Source organism: Diaphorina citri, unplaced genomic scaffold, assembly GCF_000475195.1.
Source record: "Diaphorina citri unplaced genomic scaffold, Diaci psyllid genome assembly version 1.1 scaffold191, whole genome shotgun sequence".
NCBI classification, from domain to species: Eukaryota; Metazoa; Arthropoda; class Insecta; order Hemiptera; family Psyllidae; genus Diaphorina; species Diaphorina citri.
In genome coordinates this window covers 44,875-64,447 of record NW_007377628.1, presented here as the reverse complement: position 1 = coordinate 64,447, position 19,573 = coordinate 44,875, and the positions used below count along the sequence as shown (strand labels likewise).

The 19,573-nt window shown below is 37.1% G+C and overlaps 2 protein-coding genes across 2 annotated transcripts in view; both read left to right on the top strand.

Moving 5' to 3' along the window:
- Positions 1-19,573, top strand: part of LOC103505721 (oxysterol-binding protein-related protein 1) — a gene marked incomplete at its 5' end in the record, with an annotated part of 34,414 nt that overhangs the window by 9,620 nt on the left and 5,221 nt on the right. The window contains 12 exons of the mRNA XM_008470077.3: positions 2,443-2,572; positions 2,783-2,928; positions 3,059-3,632; positions 3,798-4,052; positions 4,263-4,369; positions 5,213-5,378; positions 5,698-5,786; positions 6,238-6,592; positions 7,143-7,225; positions 8,483-8,565; positions 9,998-10,208; positions 15,164-15,273. Coding sequence (XP_008468299.2) covers positions 2,443-2,572; positions 2,783-2,928; positions 3,059-3,632; positions 3,798-4,052; positions 4,263-4,369; positions 5,213-5,378; positions 5,698-5,786; positions 6,238-6,592; positions 7,143-7,225; positions 8,483-8,565; positions 9,998-10,208; positions 15,164-15,273 — 2,309 coding nt within the window. The remainder of the gene's footprint in view (positions 1-2,442; positions 2,573-2,782; positions 2,929-3,058; positions 3,633-3,797; positions 4,053-4,262; positions 4,370-5,212; positions 5,379-5,697; positions 5,787-6,237; positions 6,593-7,142; positions 7,226-8,482; positions 8,566-9,997; positions 10,209-15,163; positions 15,274-19,573) is intronic.
- On the top strand, positions 249-4,352 carry LOC103505722. Its single transcript, XM_026820983.1, has 5 exons — positions 249-264; positions 1,839-1,896; positions 2,443-2,572; positions 2,783-2,928; positions 4,263-4,352. Exons 2-5 carry the CDS (start codon positions 1,849-1,851, stop codon positions 4,269-4,271), a joined length of 333 nt encoding a protein of 110 aa, XP_026676784.1. The 5' UTR covers positions 249-264; positions 1,839-1,848; the 3' UTR covers positions 4,272-4,352.

Sequence of the window (19,573 nt, the reverse complement as noted above, 5' to 3'; positions counted from 1 at the left end):
TCAGACTTGCATCAGAAGAGTTCTACTTAAACAGGATCCTTGACTGAATTTGATGTCTGGAAATTTTCCCATTCTGACGTTTTTATTTACCTGCCACTTGGAAAATTATCTTCACAGTTATGAAAGATAAGAGGTGATAAAAGATAAGGGCTTTATCTATTATGAACACGAACTGGGATTTTGAAACAGAACAGCTTTACCTATATTTTTCTCCAGAGGCGGAACTGCGAAAAGTGCGAAAGAAGAAAAGGTCATAAAAAAAAGGTATGCTCGGTTGATTTTTTTCATGTGATCATCGAATCAGCACTGATCAGCCAATCAAATGCGTTCTTTTCACTTTTTCGACAGATTTCCATAAGCATGGCTAGCTTCTCATATGTACATTTTCAACTTTAGAAAAGAAAAAAAAAAATCAGATTTGATTTGATTTTTCCTAAGGTTCTGTTCTGAAGTAGAGGAGGAGAACTATCGATAGTCGGCGCCATCGATAGTTATCGATAGTTTTCAGAAAAACTATCGATAACAATCGATAGTTTTCGATAGTTTTTTTATTACATATTTTCCTTGTTTCTAAAGGTGTTATCCCCCAAAAAGACCTAACCTAACCTAATAACCTAATTTAAAGAAAATTATTAACTGTACACGTATTAATTTAGGTCACAGGGTTTTATTTCAACATTTTATTATTATTTTTTTTTTTTATTATTTTTACAAAATATATTTTTTTTTTTCATAGATTTGTATACATCTATGTTTTTTTACATTTTTTTTACACTTTTCACTTCTAAAACGACCAAAACAAACGAAAAATGTGCAGATTTTTTTTTTTTTTTACACTTTTCACTTCTAAAACGACCAAAACAAACGAAAAATGTGCAGAAAAAACTATCGAAAACACTATCGATAGTCAAGCCTCAACTATCGATAGCGTTCGATAGTCAAAACTATCGATAGTTATCGATAGTGCTATCGATAGTTCTCCTCCTCTATTCTGAAGTTCTGAGCTTTTAAAGTTTCTGTATTCCCTATTTAAAGTTTCTTTATTTTAAAGTTTCTTTATTCTTTTGCTGTTGCCTTTTTGGCGTTTCAAGTATCCTAGGTTGATCCCTTGAAAATTCACCTATCTCAAGTCCCCTCAGGCCCCTCACCTATCACAAGTGTAATGCAACTTTTGAAAGTTTGACAGATCTGGGAACATGAATTCAAATAAAAGAACATCATCTATGGATTTGAGCCCAAACATGGTAAGAAAAAGAGAAAAAACCATCTACCAATTTTCAAAGGCTTCACTCCACTTTGAAAGAACAAACACAAGTCCTTGTGACGGTTACTGTACCTAGTTTAGGTGTTACCATAAGCATGGCTAGCTTCTCATATGTACATTTTCAACTTTAGAAAAGAAAAAAAAAATTCAGATTTGATTTGATTTTTCCTAAGGTTCTGTTCTGAAGTTCTGAGCTTTCAAAGTTTCTTTTGCTGTTGCCTTTTTGGCGTTTCAAGTATCCTAGGTTGAACCCTTGAAAATTCACCTATCTCAAGTCCCCTCACCTATCACAAGTGTAATGCAACTTTTGAAAGTTTGACAGATCTGGGAACATGAATTCAAATAAAAGAACATCATCTATGGATTTGAGCCCAAACATGGTAAGAAAAAGAGAAACCATCTACCAGTTTTCAAAGGCTTCACTCCACTTTGAAAGAACAAACACAAGTCCTTGTGACAGTTACTGTAGTTTAGGTGTTGGGGACAAGCTTGAGATAAGCCTAGAGATAATATGGCTAGAGATTATCACCCTGGTGTATGGCTGATAAAAAGAAGTGAGAGAAAAGTTTGACAGATCTGGGAACATGAATTCAAATAAAAGAACATCATCTATGGATTTGAGCCCAAACATGGTAAGAAAAAGAGAAAAACCATCTACCAATTTTCAAAGGCTTCACTCCACTTTGAAAGAGTGACGGTTACTGTAGTTTAGGTGTTAGGGACAAGCTTGAGATTAGCCTAGAGATAATATGGCTAGAGATTATCACCCTGGTGTATGGCTGATAAAAAGAAGTGAGAGATGTGGAAGAGAGATCTGCTAAAGTTGCTGTCTGCACAGGTCTGCTGTGTGACTTTGAGGGTCCAGCTTTCCAGTTAATACTGAAGTGGAATAATGACTTGGAAGTAAAGTACCACATAGTTCCTTGGAAGTAAGTTCAAGGAACAGGGTCCAATTTTAATTTTGGGGATTCAAAGTACCACCCAAGATAGTAGTAATAATTGTCCCTTTTTCTTTCAGGATTTACTGCTTGATTCCACAACTTCATTCTATAATACTCTTGGAAGTAGTACCACATAGTTCCTTTGGAAGTAAGTTCAAGGAACAGGGTCCAATTTTAATTTTGGGGATTCAAAGTACCACCCAACATAGTAGTAATAATTGTCCCTTTTTCTTTCAGGATTTACTGCTCGATTCCACAACTTCATTGTATAATACGTCTAAATTTGAAAAATCTTCAGATGAAGATATTGAAAAGCTGTTGAAGAAAATGGAAAATCTCTTGTCACCCCATGACCACTCAGTTTTTGGTAAGTGTAAGACCAAGCAAAGTACTCTCATTCTTATTATTTTAATCTTAGGAGGATCTGCTCATGTCTTATATGACAATTAAGAATAAGTAAATTTTACTATCTACCCAAGTGAACTGATTTTTTTTTTTTTTTTTTTTTTTTTTTTTTTTTTTTAATGTCTCATTAATTTGTTATTTTACTGTCCCATATTTACTTGCTTTTTTCTAGATTCCAATGGAAATAAATCAGTGGGGGACATATTGAAAGCAGCAGATGAACTGATCCATTCCTCCAGCCCTTTATTTGAAGCTCTCTCACCTACCGATAGTCAAAATATTTCTGGCACCTCACACATCTCTAGTAAATCATTCAAGGTATGTAACTTTGAGGTTTAAATTTCTTTCAAATTTTGATTGTTTTAATAACCTTAAAAAATATTCTAAAGAGGCAGGAACTCTTTTGTTACGGTATCTATGAAATTCTAAAAACAACTTTTGCTTTCAGATTGATATACCTCAACTACCCGTCTTTAACAAATCATTTTCCTTGAAATCAAATGATATTAATACTGATGCCAATGAAACCAAGAGAATTACTAACAAAGTAACTCCAGATACTCCTCAGGAAAATGATAATGTTGACAATAATATAAATGTCACTCCTGCAAATCCCATTGCAAACATAAATAAAGAGAATATGACTTTGGATATTGAAAATAAAAACACACCAGCTATGAAGTTGAAAGAAGAAAACCCAAAACCAAATAATGTAAATGAAAGCAACATCAATAATGATTTTCAATTCCAAGACATTGTAAATCTTACTAGACCAGATAAGCCAAGTGGTGTTAGCACTACTAAACCACATTCTAAGTATGACAAGCATAGACAACTCAATTATAAAACTGATAGAGATAAAAAAGTGAAAACACCACAATTAATCCCTAAACACAAATCTGAAAATAGCAGAGCAAAGTCAGGACAAGACATGAAAATGAAGAACACTGATCCAACTAAAGAAAGTTCAAAAATTGTAAAACAGCAAACCAGTTTGGAGAAAAATGTTGATAAAAAGAAGAGCCCAATGTTAAATAATGAAATGAAAAATACAAGTCAAACAAACATTGAAAAGAACAATGAAATTGAAAATTTTCCAAGTCCAAACAAGAAATTGAACCTTGATGAACAGAATGTGAATATGCCACATACAAACAAAAATAATGATTCTACTTTACATTCAGTAGGTCATTTAACTTCACAAAATACATTGCTGAAAACCAACAATGAACCTGGACATGATCTGGAAAGTGACATCCATAGTCTTACAAGGACTCTAAGTCCTACCACAGAATCTCATTGGTCAGGAGGACTTAGAGATGTTACTATCAATAATGGAAAGCCAGAATTGAAAATGTCAGATTTGGTTACCCCTTCTAGAGGATCACAGAGTTTAGAACAAGAGTTGGAAATACAAAAGAATAAAGTTCGCCAGTTGAAAGGTTGGTATCCTGTTGTAGTTCAGTTGCATTGTTGCTTCTGGTTTTTTGTTTTCCCTCAATGTGTTTCTGTGTTGTAGATATTGTATAAAAAGAAGTCTTAGTATAGCTGTATCATGCTTTATTTATATCGTAGAGTTAGGTTAATTTTTCAAGATATTTACTAAGCACAAAAAGTGGAAATGAAACTTATTCTGTTCAATTTGTTCACAGATGAATTGAACAACACAGTCAAGTTTCACCTTCAGCAATTGGAGTCCATGAAAATATCTCACGAAGAAGAACTAGTCATGATGAAAAGACAAATGAAAGTTGAACAGGTCAGTATTGTCTATCCCCACTCTAAGTCCTGTTTATGGTGTGTTGATTCTTATGGAATAGAGAAGGAAATCGTACACATCCACCAATACTTCATAGCACATTGCATACCCAAACAGTTACATGGCGTTCATACAAATTTTCGAGTTTCTGTTTCGAAAAGATTTTACCGTAACAAAAGCTCGGCACATATAGGTAGTTTGTTAGGAATGTAAGACAGCCTAGTTAGCTTGGAGGGTTGCGCGTCTGCCTGGTACGTACTTGGTCGTGGGTTCGATTCCCGCCTGGGGCGAACTTTATCCTAAGTCGCCGTATTTTGAAATTGAAGAGAATACCTATAAATTTTAAAAATACTTCATGTATAATGGTTATATTCATAGGTAGGAATACTCTTTGTATGTTTTTCTAAACTTATAAGTATGTATTGTATTGTGCCTTTAAATGACCACCAAATAAAGGTTTGTTTATTTATTTATTTACCTATAAATATTCAAGATGTTCACACTGGTTCAATTGATATTTTGACAAACTATTTAATTCTGTTGAATTATCCCGCATTGTTTTTTTGTTTGGTAACTGATATGTTCTTTATTGTAAAAGTAAAACAAAGTATCTTGAGATTTTTTTGAGAGGTTTGATAGAGGGAATTATAACTGCTAAGGTCTTATCGTCCCGAAATCGAAGAGAGAAGGAAGAGAGGATAGGAGAAAACCAGCTGTTCCGAGAACGAACATTATCCGTTCAGGATGAAATCCTCCCTGGGCGGGAATCGAACCCGCGGCCTAGCGCTTACAAGGCAGACGCACTACCAACCAAGCTAACTAGGATCTCAACTTTGATTTCAGGACTCACTGAGTACGGCTGCAGCTCATCAGAAAATTGTCGAGTCCAAATTAAAAGAAGCTCAGAATAGTATGCAGCTAATCAAGCATCAGTCTGATAGTAAGGATAGTGTAACGGAACATTCCAATAGTGATAATAACAAAGATGTAGCTCAGATAGTTAAGGTGAGTGACGAGAAAGCGGAGAAAGTACTGAATCGAAACTTTTTACTTTCTACTTTTTCTAGAGATTTGAAAGAGAGATGTGTGACAGATAAGGTTAGTTGACGGAACGGCTGGCTTTTTTTATCTTGTTAAAATTGAGAATCGAGAGAGAAGGAAGTGACACATCCACCATTACTTCATAAGTTAATAGCATATTGCATACTCAAATAGTTGTACGGCGTTCATATAAATCCCAACTCATTAGACCCCGTCCCACTTGTCAGGTACACCTGATTTTTTCCTGAATGTCCTGTAGGTAATGTAATTTAAATGAGAGTGTTGAGTGTTCCTTTTTTTTCTGACTGATAGTAAGGATAGTGTAACGGAACATTCCAATAGTGATAATAACAAAGATGTAGCTCAGATAGTTAAGGTGAGTGACGAGAAAGCACTGAATCGAAACTCTTTACTTTCTACTTTTTCTAGAGATTTGAAAGAGAGATGTGAAACAACACTAACAGTAGAGATCTTATCGTCCCGAAATCGAAGAAAGGACAGGATAGGAGAAAGTCAGCCGTTCTGAGAACGAACCTTATGAGACGAGGAGAAAGTCAACTGTTCTGAGAACTTTATCTGTTTAGGACAAGGTTCGTCCCGGGCGGGAATCGAACCCTCTGCCTAGCGCTTATATGGTATCCGCACTACCCTTGAAGCTACCTAGGCTGACCCGTAGTTTATTTGATTTTCCTCTTTTATTTTTCTTTCGTGTTTGATTTTCCTGAGCCAGCCTAGTTAGCTTGGTTGGTAGCGCGTCTGCTTTGTAAGCCCTAGGCCGCGGGTTCGATTCCCACTCATGTTTGATTTTCCTTGTCTTATATTTTCAGAAACTGGAAGCAGTGTGCAGTTCTGCAAGCAGCATGCTCTCCTCCATGTCGCATTGTCTCACCCTCATTAAGCAACAGGAAGATGTGCGAGTCATGTTGTTGAAGATTTGCATATTTGTTTTTCCTCATCTTTTTCAGAAATTGGAAGCAGTGTGCAGTTCTGCGAGCAGCATGCTATCCTCCATGTCGCATTGTCTCACCCTCATTAAGCAACAGGAAGATGTGCGAGTCATGTTGTTGAAACAGGAGAGGGAGAAATGTCGCGTGCTAGAGGAGGCATTGAATGTTTTGGCTCAGGAACATCATGAGTTGGAGCAGAGTATTGCTACACATATGTCCCGCAGTATATCACTAGGTAGGTATTCGTATTAGGGTAGGATCACACGCGACATTTAATCTGGAAATTTTCTATGGTAGCATATAAAATTCTTGTGTAAAATTTGACCCCATAGGTGTATGGTCATGTTAACGAAGACCGATGTTGCTCCGCCATATTGTATGGTCCAGAGTGGATTTACTTTTTAAAAGAACAGAGGAATATTATTGTTTGTATGTACATATGTCTCTCCGAATTGTTTAGGGAAACATGTAACTTTGAAATAGGCTCGGACTGTTGGGATAGGTTACAGTTTAACAATGTAGTGGTAACTTAACTTAAGTTACTACTTAACCGGTACATAACCAGATAATTACGACCTCTATGTCGTGTAATATAGGCCAGGCGGTGGGGGGCACTTCGAACTCTTGACCTTCGCGCGCCTCCCGGCACGCTGGATAGAGAAAAAACAATGAGAAAAGACCACCCTAAAGTGGCCTGCATATTTCAGATTTACTATCAGACCTTTGTCAAAACTTTGATTGAACAATTAATTTATTATTATCTTCTTTCTTACTTTATTTTTCAGCCTCCATGGGAAGTCAAAAGTTCTTCGATCTGTCAGAAGATGATACTTTCTTTGATGCTTTCGAAGCCGGTAAGTTCTTTGCAGTTATTTCAAAAAATTAAGTAACTCGTTGATGGTTATTTGAAAATTGCTGGTGGAGTATATGGAATATGCTCAGCTCCTGACGAAAGCCTCTCAAGAATCGGATCCTGTGATTCGACTACAAGTAAGTGGAGACATTCGAGAGCAGTGGAGACACCACTTCTCCAGGCATTCCATTTGCTAGGTTAAAGTTTAACTATTGAATTAAGGTATCTGATAGGGTACAAGGTACAAAGACGAAGCACCTACCCCATGCCTGTTCAGATCCCGCTTAGCTCTCCGTTAACCACAGCTTCATTAGAATCGTTAAGGTTTTGCACGAAATCAATAATATTTCAAGCACTTCGCATGATACATTTAACAGCTTTTCAGAATTAGAAAAACATAATCCCTCTGGGGAAAAGCAACAACAAGAAGCACCTACCCCATGCCTGTTCAGATCCCGCTTAGCTCTCCGTTAACCACAGCTTCATTAGAATCGTTAAGGTTTTGCACGAAATCGTTAGGTTTTGCACAATATTTCAAGCACTTCGCATGATACATTTAACAGCTTTTCAGAATTAGAAAAACATAATCCCTCTGGGGAAAAGCAACAACAACAGTTAGATGAAGATACACGAAAACCAATTTTTACACAGTAGTTGACAATGTATAAAAAAATTAACCCAAATCAAAATTACTATGGTAGGAGTTAAATTGCTAATTTTGATGGTGTCTATCAAAACCTCAATCTCAATAACAGTTATTTGGGGCCCTTTATCAAGTAGGACCTCTACTATTTTATCAAGTACGAAAAAAATAATGGGGAATACACAACAGACTGTTGCAGAATCAGAATTACATGCCCACTGAGCACATGTTCATATAAATAGATACCTTAATTCTTTGGTAAAAATAAATATAGAATAATTTAAAAATGCACATTATACTCTATGTAAATATACTAATTAAATCTGCACACATAATTATACGTACACTACACACTTACTTAAGTTCCCATGTAGTTAAAAAATATCTTTAGCCTACAACAACACCAACAAAAACAACTCAAAATAATTATGTAGATAGTTACTTATTTGTCCTTGATTGCACGCTGATTGTCAATGAAATATTCACAGAAAAACTAGTTTCTGATAGAAGTACTTAGGAGTGAACGTTATCGCGTTATCTGTACACACGTGAAGTCTTATGAAAATGAAGCCAGTCGTTGTTGATATGTCTGTGAGTGCGTACGGAAATAGTGAGGACATTGGATTTGAAAACGTACGAGAGCAAATTTGTTTACAATGTGTGATAAGCCAAGACGAGATCCCATGCAGATTCACAGACATTATGATTACAGGTTGGTATTAGATTTTTATTATTATTATTATTATTAAAAATTTAGTGCATAGCGTCCTATTTTTAAGATATCACTCAGATTGTAATCCCCGCTGTATGTTCATTTGTTATTATTTTCGTATATCGTTATTTTTCTCATTTTTTCTAATCCATAAAGTCAGCGTGTCAGCGTCTTTATTAAGGCTAATCGGGGTTAAAGCTACCTTGACGTTTTGTATTTGTACTAGTATTCTCGTATTTTAAGTATCTTCAGTCCAAGTAATACTTGGAGAATCTGAAGTGTTCACCCATTCCTACTGATTATTCAACTTCATATGAATAGCTTCTTGACTTCTTGGCAGTGGAAGAGTTCAACGGTTGATAGCTTTTTAATGTTGATGGAAACTTTCTAGTATGTAGGTTTTTGAACTTGCTATTACAAAGTGACCTTCTACCATACTTGAAATATTTTGTGCTTGTGGTTTGAAGAAGCATTAAAAATTAGTTTGTTCTGCGATTCGAACCGACTTACGAATGTTGTGCCCGAGTCGGTTTTACTAACCAGAAATTGAGCCCCAAAGTGCGAGGGTAAAACCCGCAGTGAGCATCTATCTGTCCCATTCCTACTGATTATTCAACTTCATATGAATAGCTTCTTGACTTCTTGGCAGTGGAAGAGATAAAATTAGACACTGCACGAATGGCCTTCAAGTAGAAGAGAAATTTTAACGATGCACTGGAATATGAGATTTAGTATTAGCTTCAACTCGTTCACTTTTGTACTTTGTCATATGACCGACTGACCTGCTTACAGTATGTAAATGATATCAAAAACCCAGGCTAGAACTTGACTGGTTCATTAGGCCAGCCACTCACTATCAGGTAGACCTGACAGGTACACCTGATACCTGATAGTAAGTGGCTGGCCTTACCGTCTACCTAGTTATAGTGTGTGAAGTTTCTCAATAAGCCTAGTGAGCTTGAAAGGTAGCGCGTCTGCCTTGTAAGCGCTAGGTCGCAAGTTCGATTCCCGCCCCGGGGGGAACTTTATCCTAAACAGATAAACTTCGTTCTCGGAACGGCTGACTTTCTCCTATCCTGTCCTCTCTTAGATTTCGGGACGATAAGACTTCGTTATCACGCTCCGTTGTTTGGGGAGAAAAAACTACCTTTGTTCCCGACGTACATAGCTAAAATACCGATGTTATCGTTATTGAATTTGTATCATCTGTTATCAGTATCAGCGATACTTGGAAGAGTGAAGAGACCTTTGCCTAGCGGACCTTGGGGATAGCAAAGGAAGGTTGCCCTGTATGACAGTCTCTCCACCTGTCAGGTCTTCCTGATAGTGAATAGCAGCGTGAATAGCAGCAATAATAAGTCTCTCAGGCGACCTGTCAGATCTACCTGATAGTGAATGGCCGGTCTTAATGTCGCTTTTCTTGGTGTTTCAGACAAGAACTCCCGTTTCCAATGTTCAATCGTAATGACTTCAGCATTTGGTCTGTATTGAAAACCTGCATCGGCAAAGATTTGAGCAACATCACCATGCCTGTCGTATTCAATGAACCGCTGAGTTTCCTGCAAAGGCTGGTGGAGTATATGGAATATGCTCAGCTCCTGACGAAAGCCTCTCAAGAATCGGATCCTGTGATTCGACTACAAGTAAGTGGAGACACTCGAGAGCAGTGGAGACACCACTTCTCCAGGCATTCTATTTGCTAGGTTAAAGTTTAACTATTGGATTAAGGTATCTGATAGGGTACAAAGATATAATAACCCCCCCTGTGGTCTCTCTTAGTGAGAGGCCCTGACTCCCAGCTCATAAGGTCACAGCAAGCGGTCGTTTTGTTGCTTTTTTCTAATGAGAAAGCAGATTAGAAAATTCACCGCTCTCCACAGGAATTTAACTTATTTAACCCTTCATTGTTGAAGTGTGGGGACTGTAGCCGAAACCTCAGAGTGGACGTCTTGTGTACGGAGTTCAGCAGTGTACAGGGTTAGTGGAGGGTCGGGGGAAAAATGGTAGTCAAATGGGAATAACAAGGTCAGATGGGGATACATATTAGGAAATGACCGCAGGCATGATCCTGAGAGAAAGGGAGAAAGGAAAAGAGAGAGAAATATGTGAAAGAAAAACACTTGTACCTACATAAAATATAAAGTGTGGCTCATTATTAATTAATTTATTTAATTTTGACATCCTTTGTAAATACTTTTTACTTAAGTGATTTATAAAGTATCCCAATATATATAAAGTATCCCTAAATCACTTAAAGAGGAGTAGGTACTTTTAGTGCCTAACGGTGGTACTTTAGAGAGGAAAAATAAATTAATGTGATAAATTTTTGGACAGTGAAAAACGCAGGTAAAAAAAAGTACCTACGTTTCCTTTCATTATTCAAATACATAAAACGTGAGATAGCTGGCGTTAAATTTGCGAAAGATAGATGGCGAAAAATTGGCAAGAAGAAAGAGAAAGCTTGAGAAGCTGCTAGGAAAAAGTGAGGGGATAACGTGGGAAGAGAGATTTTATGTTAACAAATTGCCTTATTTATTTAAACCTTGTCAGTTTATGCACGCGAATCTCATTACTCAAAACAGACAGGAAAAGAATCTCTACAGACTTACAGCTACAGGCTAGATGAGGACGAGGAGGTACGCTTGAAAGTAGATTTGAACGAAATTAACTTTGAACAGTGCATCTCTTAAGTTAATTTTGTTACAATAACTCGATCTTTTTATGGACAAGGAAAAGCATCTGTTATCTTGCAAAGCACGCCTCCTTTGTAATCGCTAGATGGCCGGTTTGACTGTGGCTTTAATATGAAAAGATTGAAAAGTTATACCTTCCTACCTCTGTTTGCAATATGTCCGTCACTGACCTATGACTTTAAATGTCACCAAACAAACATTTATTTATAATGCCACCGGGGAGAAAAGAAAGCTGTGAGATGTGACCATTGTGAAGGAATTCTGTAGATAAGAGAAATTTTTTCTCACCATGAACTTTGAATCCGTTCTTGCGTTTAGAAAGATAAAAGCTTTCTGCTAAGAGCGGGACAATCAGACTGTAACTGCGAGCAGACTACGTTTTTCCTGCTCAAAGAAAAATGAGCTCAAACAAACTGAAAAAATGAGAAACTCGTGATAGGAGTGGATAGATGGATTTGGATACAGATCGAAGTGAGGGTGCTGATAAATTCCCTGCTAATGGACCTAAACATAAATTATTAATCCGTAAATAAAATGGAACCCTTTAGTGGGAAAAAGAAGGGGAGAACATGCTAATAGAATTTCGTCCCAGTGACGAGTCCTGTTCATGTAAACTTGAAGACAGAAGCCTAACCTAACCTCACATTCCAATAAGATAAATGTTTAGTAATTGCAGTATTAGACGGGGAGAAGAGGGAGTTCACAATCTTCATTGCGAATAATAAAAAAGTTTTCTTCAAAATGTTCAAAGTTTATTAAGGGTGGATTGTTAATCTGATAGTAAATTATTTTGGTGGAAACGTACCTTCAGATACAGCCCACCCCTGTGGCCGGGCGGTTAAAATCACTGACTTTCAACCCGGAGGTCCAAAATTCGAATCCCGGATGGGATGGAAATTTTGTGCACACTGGAGAAACACGTTTAATGAAACGCATTTAACCTGTCAATGCACAGTAAGTTTCATGAAACTCGGTTTCACCAGTGTGCACTGCTCTGTGTTAACCTTATGCACGGGTTTCGTGAAACACGTCTAAATCTAAAGGTGTGTCCACACATAGTCCATCGGCCATCGATCGACGTCGACTGAACCGTCCACACTGCCTCGACAACATAGATTCACCTCATCGACCGACGGCCGGTCGACCATGTTTGGCCACAGCTTAAAGGTTCATAATAGTTTGAATAGCAGGATCTTGTGCGAGACTCAATTCTAAGAACACCCTGTAACATCTGGTGAGGAAGAGCGGGGGAAAATGGCAAAGTTTTCCTTTTAAAGCAAAATATTTTATTACAGGAGCGACGATGACTCGAGGACAATTTGCTCGTAAACTTTATAGACGAGAACAATTAAACACGGATAAAAATTCGAGAATGAACTTGATGTGATATTGCACAATACTTGGAAGTTTGAGCAACCCAATTCTCCTATCTACGTGTTGATAGCGGCTTACTTTTCATGTTTCTATCGTTTTCGTGGTAAGATTTTGTATTATTCATCAGTGTGTTAGTGTGTAGTCTTTTTAACGAATCTTAAAAAGCGAGCGAGAAAGATTAGGGAAAAAGAGAGAAGGAGGGGGGAGGGGGACAGGAAGATTCAGAGAAAGAGAAAGAAAGAAAGAAAGAAAAAGATTAAGGAATGGAGATATTGGAGGGAGAAAGAGGGAGGAAAAAGGAGAAATCATTCAGTCATACAGTGTAACCTGAATAACTAAGTCAGGTAACCTGATCTCCTCTCCTTCTCTCTCTCTCTTCCTGTAGCATACTCTTCTTCTCTACTCCTGTCACTCTCTCTCTCTCTCTCTCTAACTAAGTCAGGTAACCCTGTTTCCTCTCCTCTCTCTCTCTCTCTCTCTCTCTGTCTCTCTCTCAGGGCTGTATTTAGAGGGTCGAGGAGCTCCCCCCTCGATCTTCATTTTTCTCCTTTACTGTAGGCCAGACTCCAAAAATTTGGAGCATCTCCCCCCCCCTCGACAAAGTCCTGGATACGGCCCTGCTCTCTCTCTCTCCCTCCCTCCCTTCCTCTTTCTTGCCCTCTCTTCATCCCTTCCTTTTCTCCCTCTCTTCCGCCCCCTCTATCCCTCTCTTAATCAAGGGAGAATTCAATTTGATTCGTTCGACCCACGAACAGTTTCCTCCGTTACTCTGAAGATTTGGTCCTGAAGGCATTTTATGACCACTGAAATAAGATGAGATTTTCAATTTGCCTTCACCAATCTGCTAAAGTTCAAACCGCTACAGGCTACAATATCAATATTATCAATGAACCACTGGATTTGATATGAAAAGATTGAAAAGTTATACCTTCCTACCTCTGTTTGCAATATGTCCGTCACTGACCTATGACTTTAAATTAATGTCACCAAACAAACATTTACAATGCCACCGGGGAGAAAAGAAAGCTGTGAGATGTGACCATTGTGAAGGAATTCTACAGATAAGAGAAATTTTTTCTCACCATGATCTTTGAACCCGTTCTTGCGTTTAGAAAGATAAAAGCTTTCTGCTAAGAGCGGGACAATCAGACTGTAACTGCGAGCAGACTACGTTTTTCCTGCTCAAAGAAAAATGAGCTCAAACAAACTGAAAAAATGAGAAACTCGTGATAGGAGTGGATAGATGGATTTGGATACAGATCGAAGTGAGGGTGCTGATAAACTCCCTGCTAATGGACCTAAACATAAATTATTAATCCGCAAATAAAATGGAACCCTTTAGTGGGAAAAAGAAGGGGAGAACATGCTAATAGAATTTCGTCCTAGTGACGAAAATGGATTTTTCGCCGCAGGGGGTTGACAGGTTCCCAGTATTATTCAACAGATAAAAATTAAATAACCTGTCAACAAACTCGTATTAGGTAACATATCTCTCCATAGGTACTAGCAGCTCAAAATATTTCAAACATCCTGCCAAAACCAGAGCGTAGAATAATAGCCGAGAGGCAAAAAAGCAGAACTAGTACAAAGACAGTAGATAAGTTCTACAAATCGTAGAACTCATCTACTGTCACTGCTGTTAGAGCAAGAATAGAATTTACCTATCAATATTGGAATACATCCGGGTAGATAGCTGTTTAATTATTCAGATGTCCATTACCTTTTTCTAGGTTCCTACTACATAATTATGACACACTACTGGATATTTTTTTGCTATTTGAGTCAAAGGAAAGAAGAAAAATACTCGTTTTTTATACTGCTAGGACGATACTGAAAACTCTGAAAAGTCCCTCTATTGATGGTATCATTGAGTTAGTGTCACTTTGAAATGGAATACCTTCACAACTCTTGTAAACATCACAGTATTCCTTTGCAATTCTCTTTTATTTATAAACATAATTTATATTCCTGAATGAGGCTAATTCCTTTACTCTAGTAAGCAGTAAGTCTTTCAGTTGAAATCAGTGTTTTGTCCTAACATCAATTTATCAATACGGATTCTGTATTTATTTCGCCGCGTATTCTCAAGTTAATGAGGCGGTAATTACCTTTTAGAGTTCATGAATAATGGATTGTCTATCTCATTTATTTATCGTCTTCATTAATTATTTGTAGAGAAGCTGGAGGACAGCCTCTTTAGGAATCTCGTAAACGTCAAAGTTTTACTTTCCAAGTCTCTCTTTCCAAAATAAATATCCTCAAGTAATGGCACTGAAACCATTGGTCGCTATTATTTCTAGCTACATACTCAGTTTTTACAAGCCTGAGTAAACTCCGAATTCCAAGCACAGAACAAAAAAAAAAAAAAAAACTGTTGGAACTCCGGACCTCGGGAGTGTAAGACTCGTGTGATACCAAATATTTTCCAAAGTAATTTCCACATTCCGAATGTTTCTTAGTTCTTACACTGAAGTTGTGTGTTTGTATTTTTCCCAAGTGTTTAAGTACCCATTTATGCCTCTTGTTTTCAGTTTGTATCTGCGTTTGCTGTGAGTGCCGTGTCTTCAAATTGGGAAAGATTGGGTAAACCATTCAATCCTCTGCTAGGCGAAACGTATGAATTAGAACGAGATGATTTTAGGTGAGTCGAATGTATCTTGTTACCTACATCATAGTAATTAATTAACATCTTTATTAGAAAAAAGTTGAGTTTATCGAGTTAAGTGACGAGAATGGATTTTTCGCCGCAGGGGGTTGACAGGTTCCCAGTATTATTCAACAGATAAAAATTAAATAACCTGTCAACAAACTCCTATTAGGTAACATATCTCTCCATAGGTACTAGCAGCTTAAAATATTTCAAACATCCTGCCAAAACCAGAGCGTAGAATAATAGCCGAGAGGCAAAAAAGCAGAACTTTACAAACATCCTGCCTTCAAAAGCAGAGCGCATGCAGCCGAGGGACAAAAAAACAGCGTAACTTTGCAAACATCCTGCTCTCAAAAGCAGAGACTATTGATTTACTGAAACTTGCCCGTGTTTCATATGGAATACAGTGTGAGGATTTCAGTAAAAAAAATGAAAAAAACTTTTCGTGAGCTTGCGCCGATTTTTCCCCATAGAGTCCCCGTGTTGCATCGTTCTCTTTACTTTGTAAGGGCAAGAAAAGCTAATAAAATCAATTACGTGCTTTATATTCTTGATTTAATTTTATTAATTTACTTTTCTTTGTGAAAACATTTTGATTCCTAGAAAAAGATCCTATATTAATTTATTGTGTTTGAAATTTTGTACCGCCGATTATTTTTGTACGTTTTTTTCACCTGAAATTTAAAGTATTTAAACTATCATGTGCAGTACCTACCTGAATAAAAAAATCCCTAGTTTTTTTTGCAAACGTTAACTTTTTTTACACATCATTTGTATGATTAAAATGTATATATCGTACCTATGATGAATTTTCATTTGACCCAATAAAATTAATTTGTTTCTGTCATGTTGTATAGTGTTTCTTTAGCTTGTTTCGTGTTTTTGCATGCCCCTTTTTTCGTTTGATCTAAATTTGTTAGTAGCTGTTTGCAGATTGACAATTTTGTAGGTAATGTTCAGATTTGAATAGCATGTGAGATCGATATGTTATTTACCTCTGAATAATTACCTAACCCTGACTATTACCATACATTTTGGAATTTTATTTTTAATCAATTCGGCAACTAAACTAGTAAATATATTTCCATTCAAATCTTTTAGTGTCCTAAGAAGATTGAACACAATTACTTATGTAGAAAAAGAATAAGTAGGTAAACGACTTTTAATCTGAGAGGTGAAAAACCCCCACAAGGTCAACACAGAACTTTTTATATTAAAATTCATATAGGTACCGTACGTATACAGTACTGTGATACCTACATGATACTGATTTTTAGCTGAATTCTCTTTAGCATTGAGCTATTCATCCCCCCCCCCTGATTTTTTTAGGCTCTAGGTATGGCAGGATTCTCACACAGTGAGCTCGTCCACCCAACCAAAGATAGGATAGTAAAATATTATAATAGAGGAGACGTATTGGCATAGCATGTATAATTATTATATGAAATATATGTACGTGCTTCCCACTACAAGCCACACGACTCATTAGTATAATGATTATTCCCTCTTTTGTCCCTTCGTTATTTACGCCCCCTTTATTTCCTTTTTTTATTTTAATTCATCCCCCTTTTTATTTTGCTTTATTTCCTTTTGGTGGATTTCACCAATGAATGAGAGATTTTACTAATGGGAGAATTTTCAATCATCCAAAAAGGAGTGTTTAATGATCCAAAAAGGAGGAGTTTATAGAACTCCTTTTTGGGTCAGTAAAAATTCTCCCATTAGTGAAATCTCTGATTAAGTCATTGGTGAAACCCACCATTTTTGTTTTATTATTATTATTTTATTTATTGATTAATTTGTCCCCCCTTTCCCCTATTTTTATTCCCTTTTTATTTGTTTTATTTTAATTTTCCCCTATTTTTATTTCCGTTTTATTTTGTTTTGTTCCCCAGCTCTGTAGATGATTTGCACCCCTGAGCTGCTTGAGCATGATATGAGATGAAGCACCTACTCTTTTTCCCTCGAGTTCTTTATTGATTGATACTCAATATTATACCTATAGACTATAGATAATAGCCATGGCCATGTCACTATACATCATCTAATATGTTTTACATAAATATGTACCCACTCTACGTATCACCTATGTTTTAAATACTCTCCATAGTATGTATGTTTTACATTGATACTTTACATAATATTATGTATGTTTTACATAGATACTTCACATAATATCATCTATGTTTTACATACTCGTGCACACATCCGTACAGTGTCACAGGAAGAATGTTTACGTAGGACCCGACATTCCCCCATGGCATCCTCTCGACTTTCATTTAATTAATTCTGAATTTTACTTCGTGCTCGTTTTGAAATTTTAAATGTACAGGAGAGTACGAACATTGCTCGAAATTTTACAAGGTGTTAGCTAAGTGGTTTTCAGAGAAACTGATCCTCTGTCGAATAGAAAAGGAAGTGACAGTGACACATCCACCAATACTCCATAAGTTCATAGCATATTGCATACTCAAATAGTTACACGGCGTTCATAGAAATTCCATAGTTCTGTGCTCGATTACCCGAAATCCGAAATATTTCTCCTTAGCGAAGCTCGGGACAAAACAGAGAGTCAAGAATGAAAGCTAGTCTGGTCAGCACGTCTGCCTTGTGAGTGTTGGACCGTTTCCGCCCGAGGTGAGGTTCTGGGGAATGCTTAGATTAATGTTCAGAAAACTTGGGTATGGGATGGATGTAACCTCCTTTACATTTGGTTGTAGTTATATTATTGTTTCATTGTTGCTAAATAAAAACGGTGGTGAAGCACTTTTTTTTTATTAGGAATCAGAAGAAGAACCCAAATTGAGCAACCCACCCTATATTATTGTACATAAAACATCAAATACTCATACATTAAGCTCTAAACACCCACGCGTTAAATACTCCTCTCCCCGCCTCAAAAACCCTCTCCCCGCCTCAAAAACCCCCTCCCCCGCCTCAAAACTGTCTGTTTGACGTAAAGTTCAGCATTGACTTGGCAAGTGGCAAGCTTTGTGGAGGAGAGAGGCAAGGATTAGGAAAATAGTCATAAAAAAAAGTCTGAATGTTTTTTATGTTTTTATTCCTCGGTCAGTAGTCGGGTTTATTTTTATATGTGTAGGTAGCATTTTAACACAACTACCCTTTGCTTTTTTTTTACTTTCTATTTAATGTACCCACCTCAGTACCGCTTTTGCATTACTTCAACTACCCTTTGCCTAACGACCGCTAAAGTTCAACGGTCGGAGCCCCCGGAATCCCCTAGCAATGAGTGTGAGGATGGGGAGGATCCACCGCCCAAATGTGACTCCACCTTCTCCATAGACATTCCGAACTCCGTCACCTTGTGGGAAGCCAACCCACGACCTGAGAGAACTTCTGAGGTGAGACATTTATTTTTTAGAATTTTTAGAGAACACTTATGGAATTTGCTAGGAAACGTTTTTCTCTTATTGGAACTCATGTTGGAACAGGAACTTATATTTTTAGGGGAGGAGCTCACCTCTATATCTATAAGATTAACTTAAGCTTGGTGCAATATTTACCTTGATGTCAATAAAGTTATAAAAAAAAAAAAAAAAAAAAAACAGCTGAATAATCTGAATATGTATAATGGACTCTTGAGTAAAAGGAAATCACCAGGCGAGGTAACATCGGAGGCGTTCTCTACCTACCTTAGAATCGCTTTAAGAAGAAAAAATGTCTCAAATAATTTTCGGTTTCTCCTAAGTGTGGTGTGCTTTCTGATTTCAGTTCTACCAATTTACTTCGTTCACCATGTCTCTGAATGAGTTGGAACCAGGCATGGAAAGCAGGCTGTGTCCCACCGATAGTAGGTCAGTATAAGTATGGGCTACATAATAGCATAAGTCAGTATATTTGACCATTTAGTTGAGTATTTAGAACTACCATGTTTCTTTAGACCTAAAATAGCGGACTTGTTTTAAATCCCCTTTTTATCCGTGCGTATGTGTTTCAATTGAATTGAGAAACCTTATTTAGTCCAGAATTCGTGACAATCGCTAACAACAAAAAATTTACTATACATACTTAATAATGGGTTACAATCACTAAACTTCCCAGCTAATTTCTAACTTTTGTTATGTTATCCCCCAGGCTGCGTCCAGACATCAGAAAGCTAGAAGCAGGAGATCTGGACGGAGCTGCAGCGGAAAAGTCCAGACTAGAAGAGAAGCAACGGGAGGCGAGGAAAGCTAGGAAAGGCAAAAAGGGTCTTGAGTGGAAATCCTCCGCTCTTATCAACGATTGCATTTGTGACCTTGAAATTGAAGCAATGATACAGTACCTTGGC

Bases quoted from the DNA above. Each gene is read 5' to 3' on its own strand.
- LOC103505722 (XM_026820983.1), top strand. From the start codon at position 1,849: ATGAATTCAAATAAAAGAACATCATCTATGGATTTGAGCCCAAACATG. The intron at 1,897-2,442 runs GTAAGAAAAAGA...TTTTTCTTTCAG, and splicing joins TGGATTTGAGCCCAAACATG to GATTTACTGCTCGATTCCAC. The intron at 2,573-2,782 runs GTAAGTGTAAGA...GCTTTTTTCTAG, and splicing joins CCATGACCACTCAGTTTTTG to ATTCCAATGGAAATAAATCA.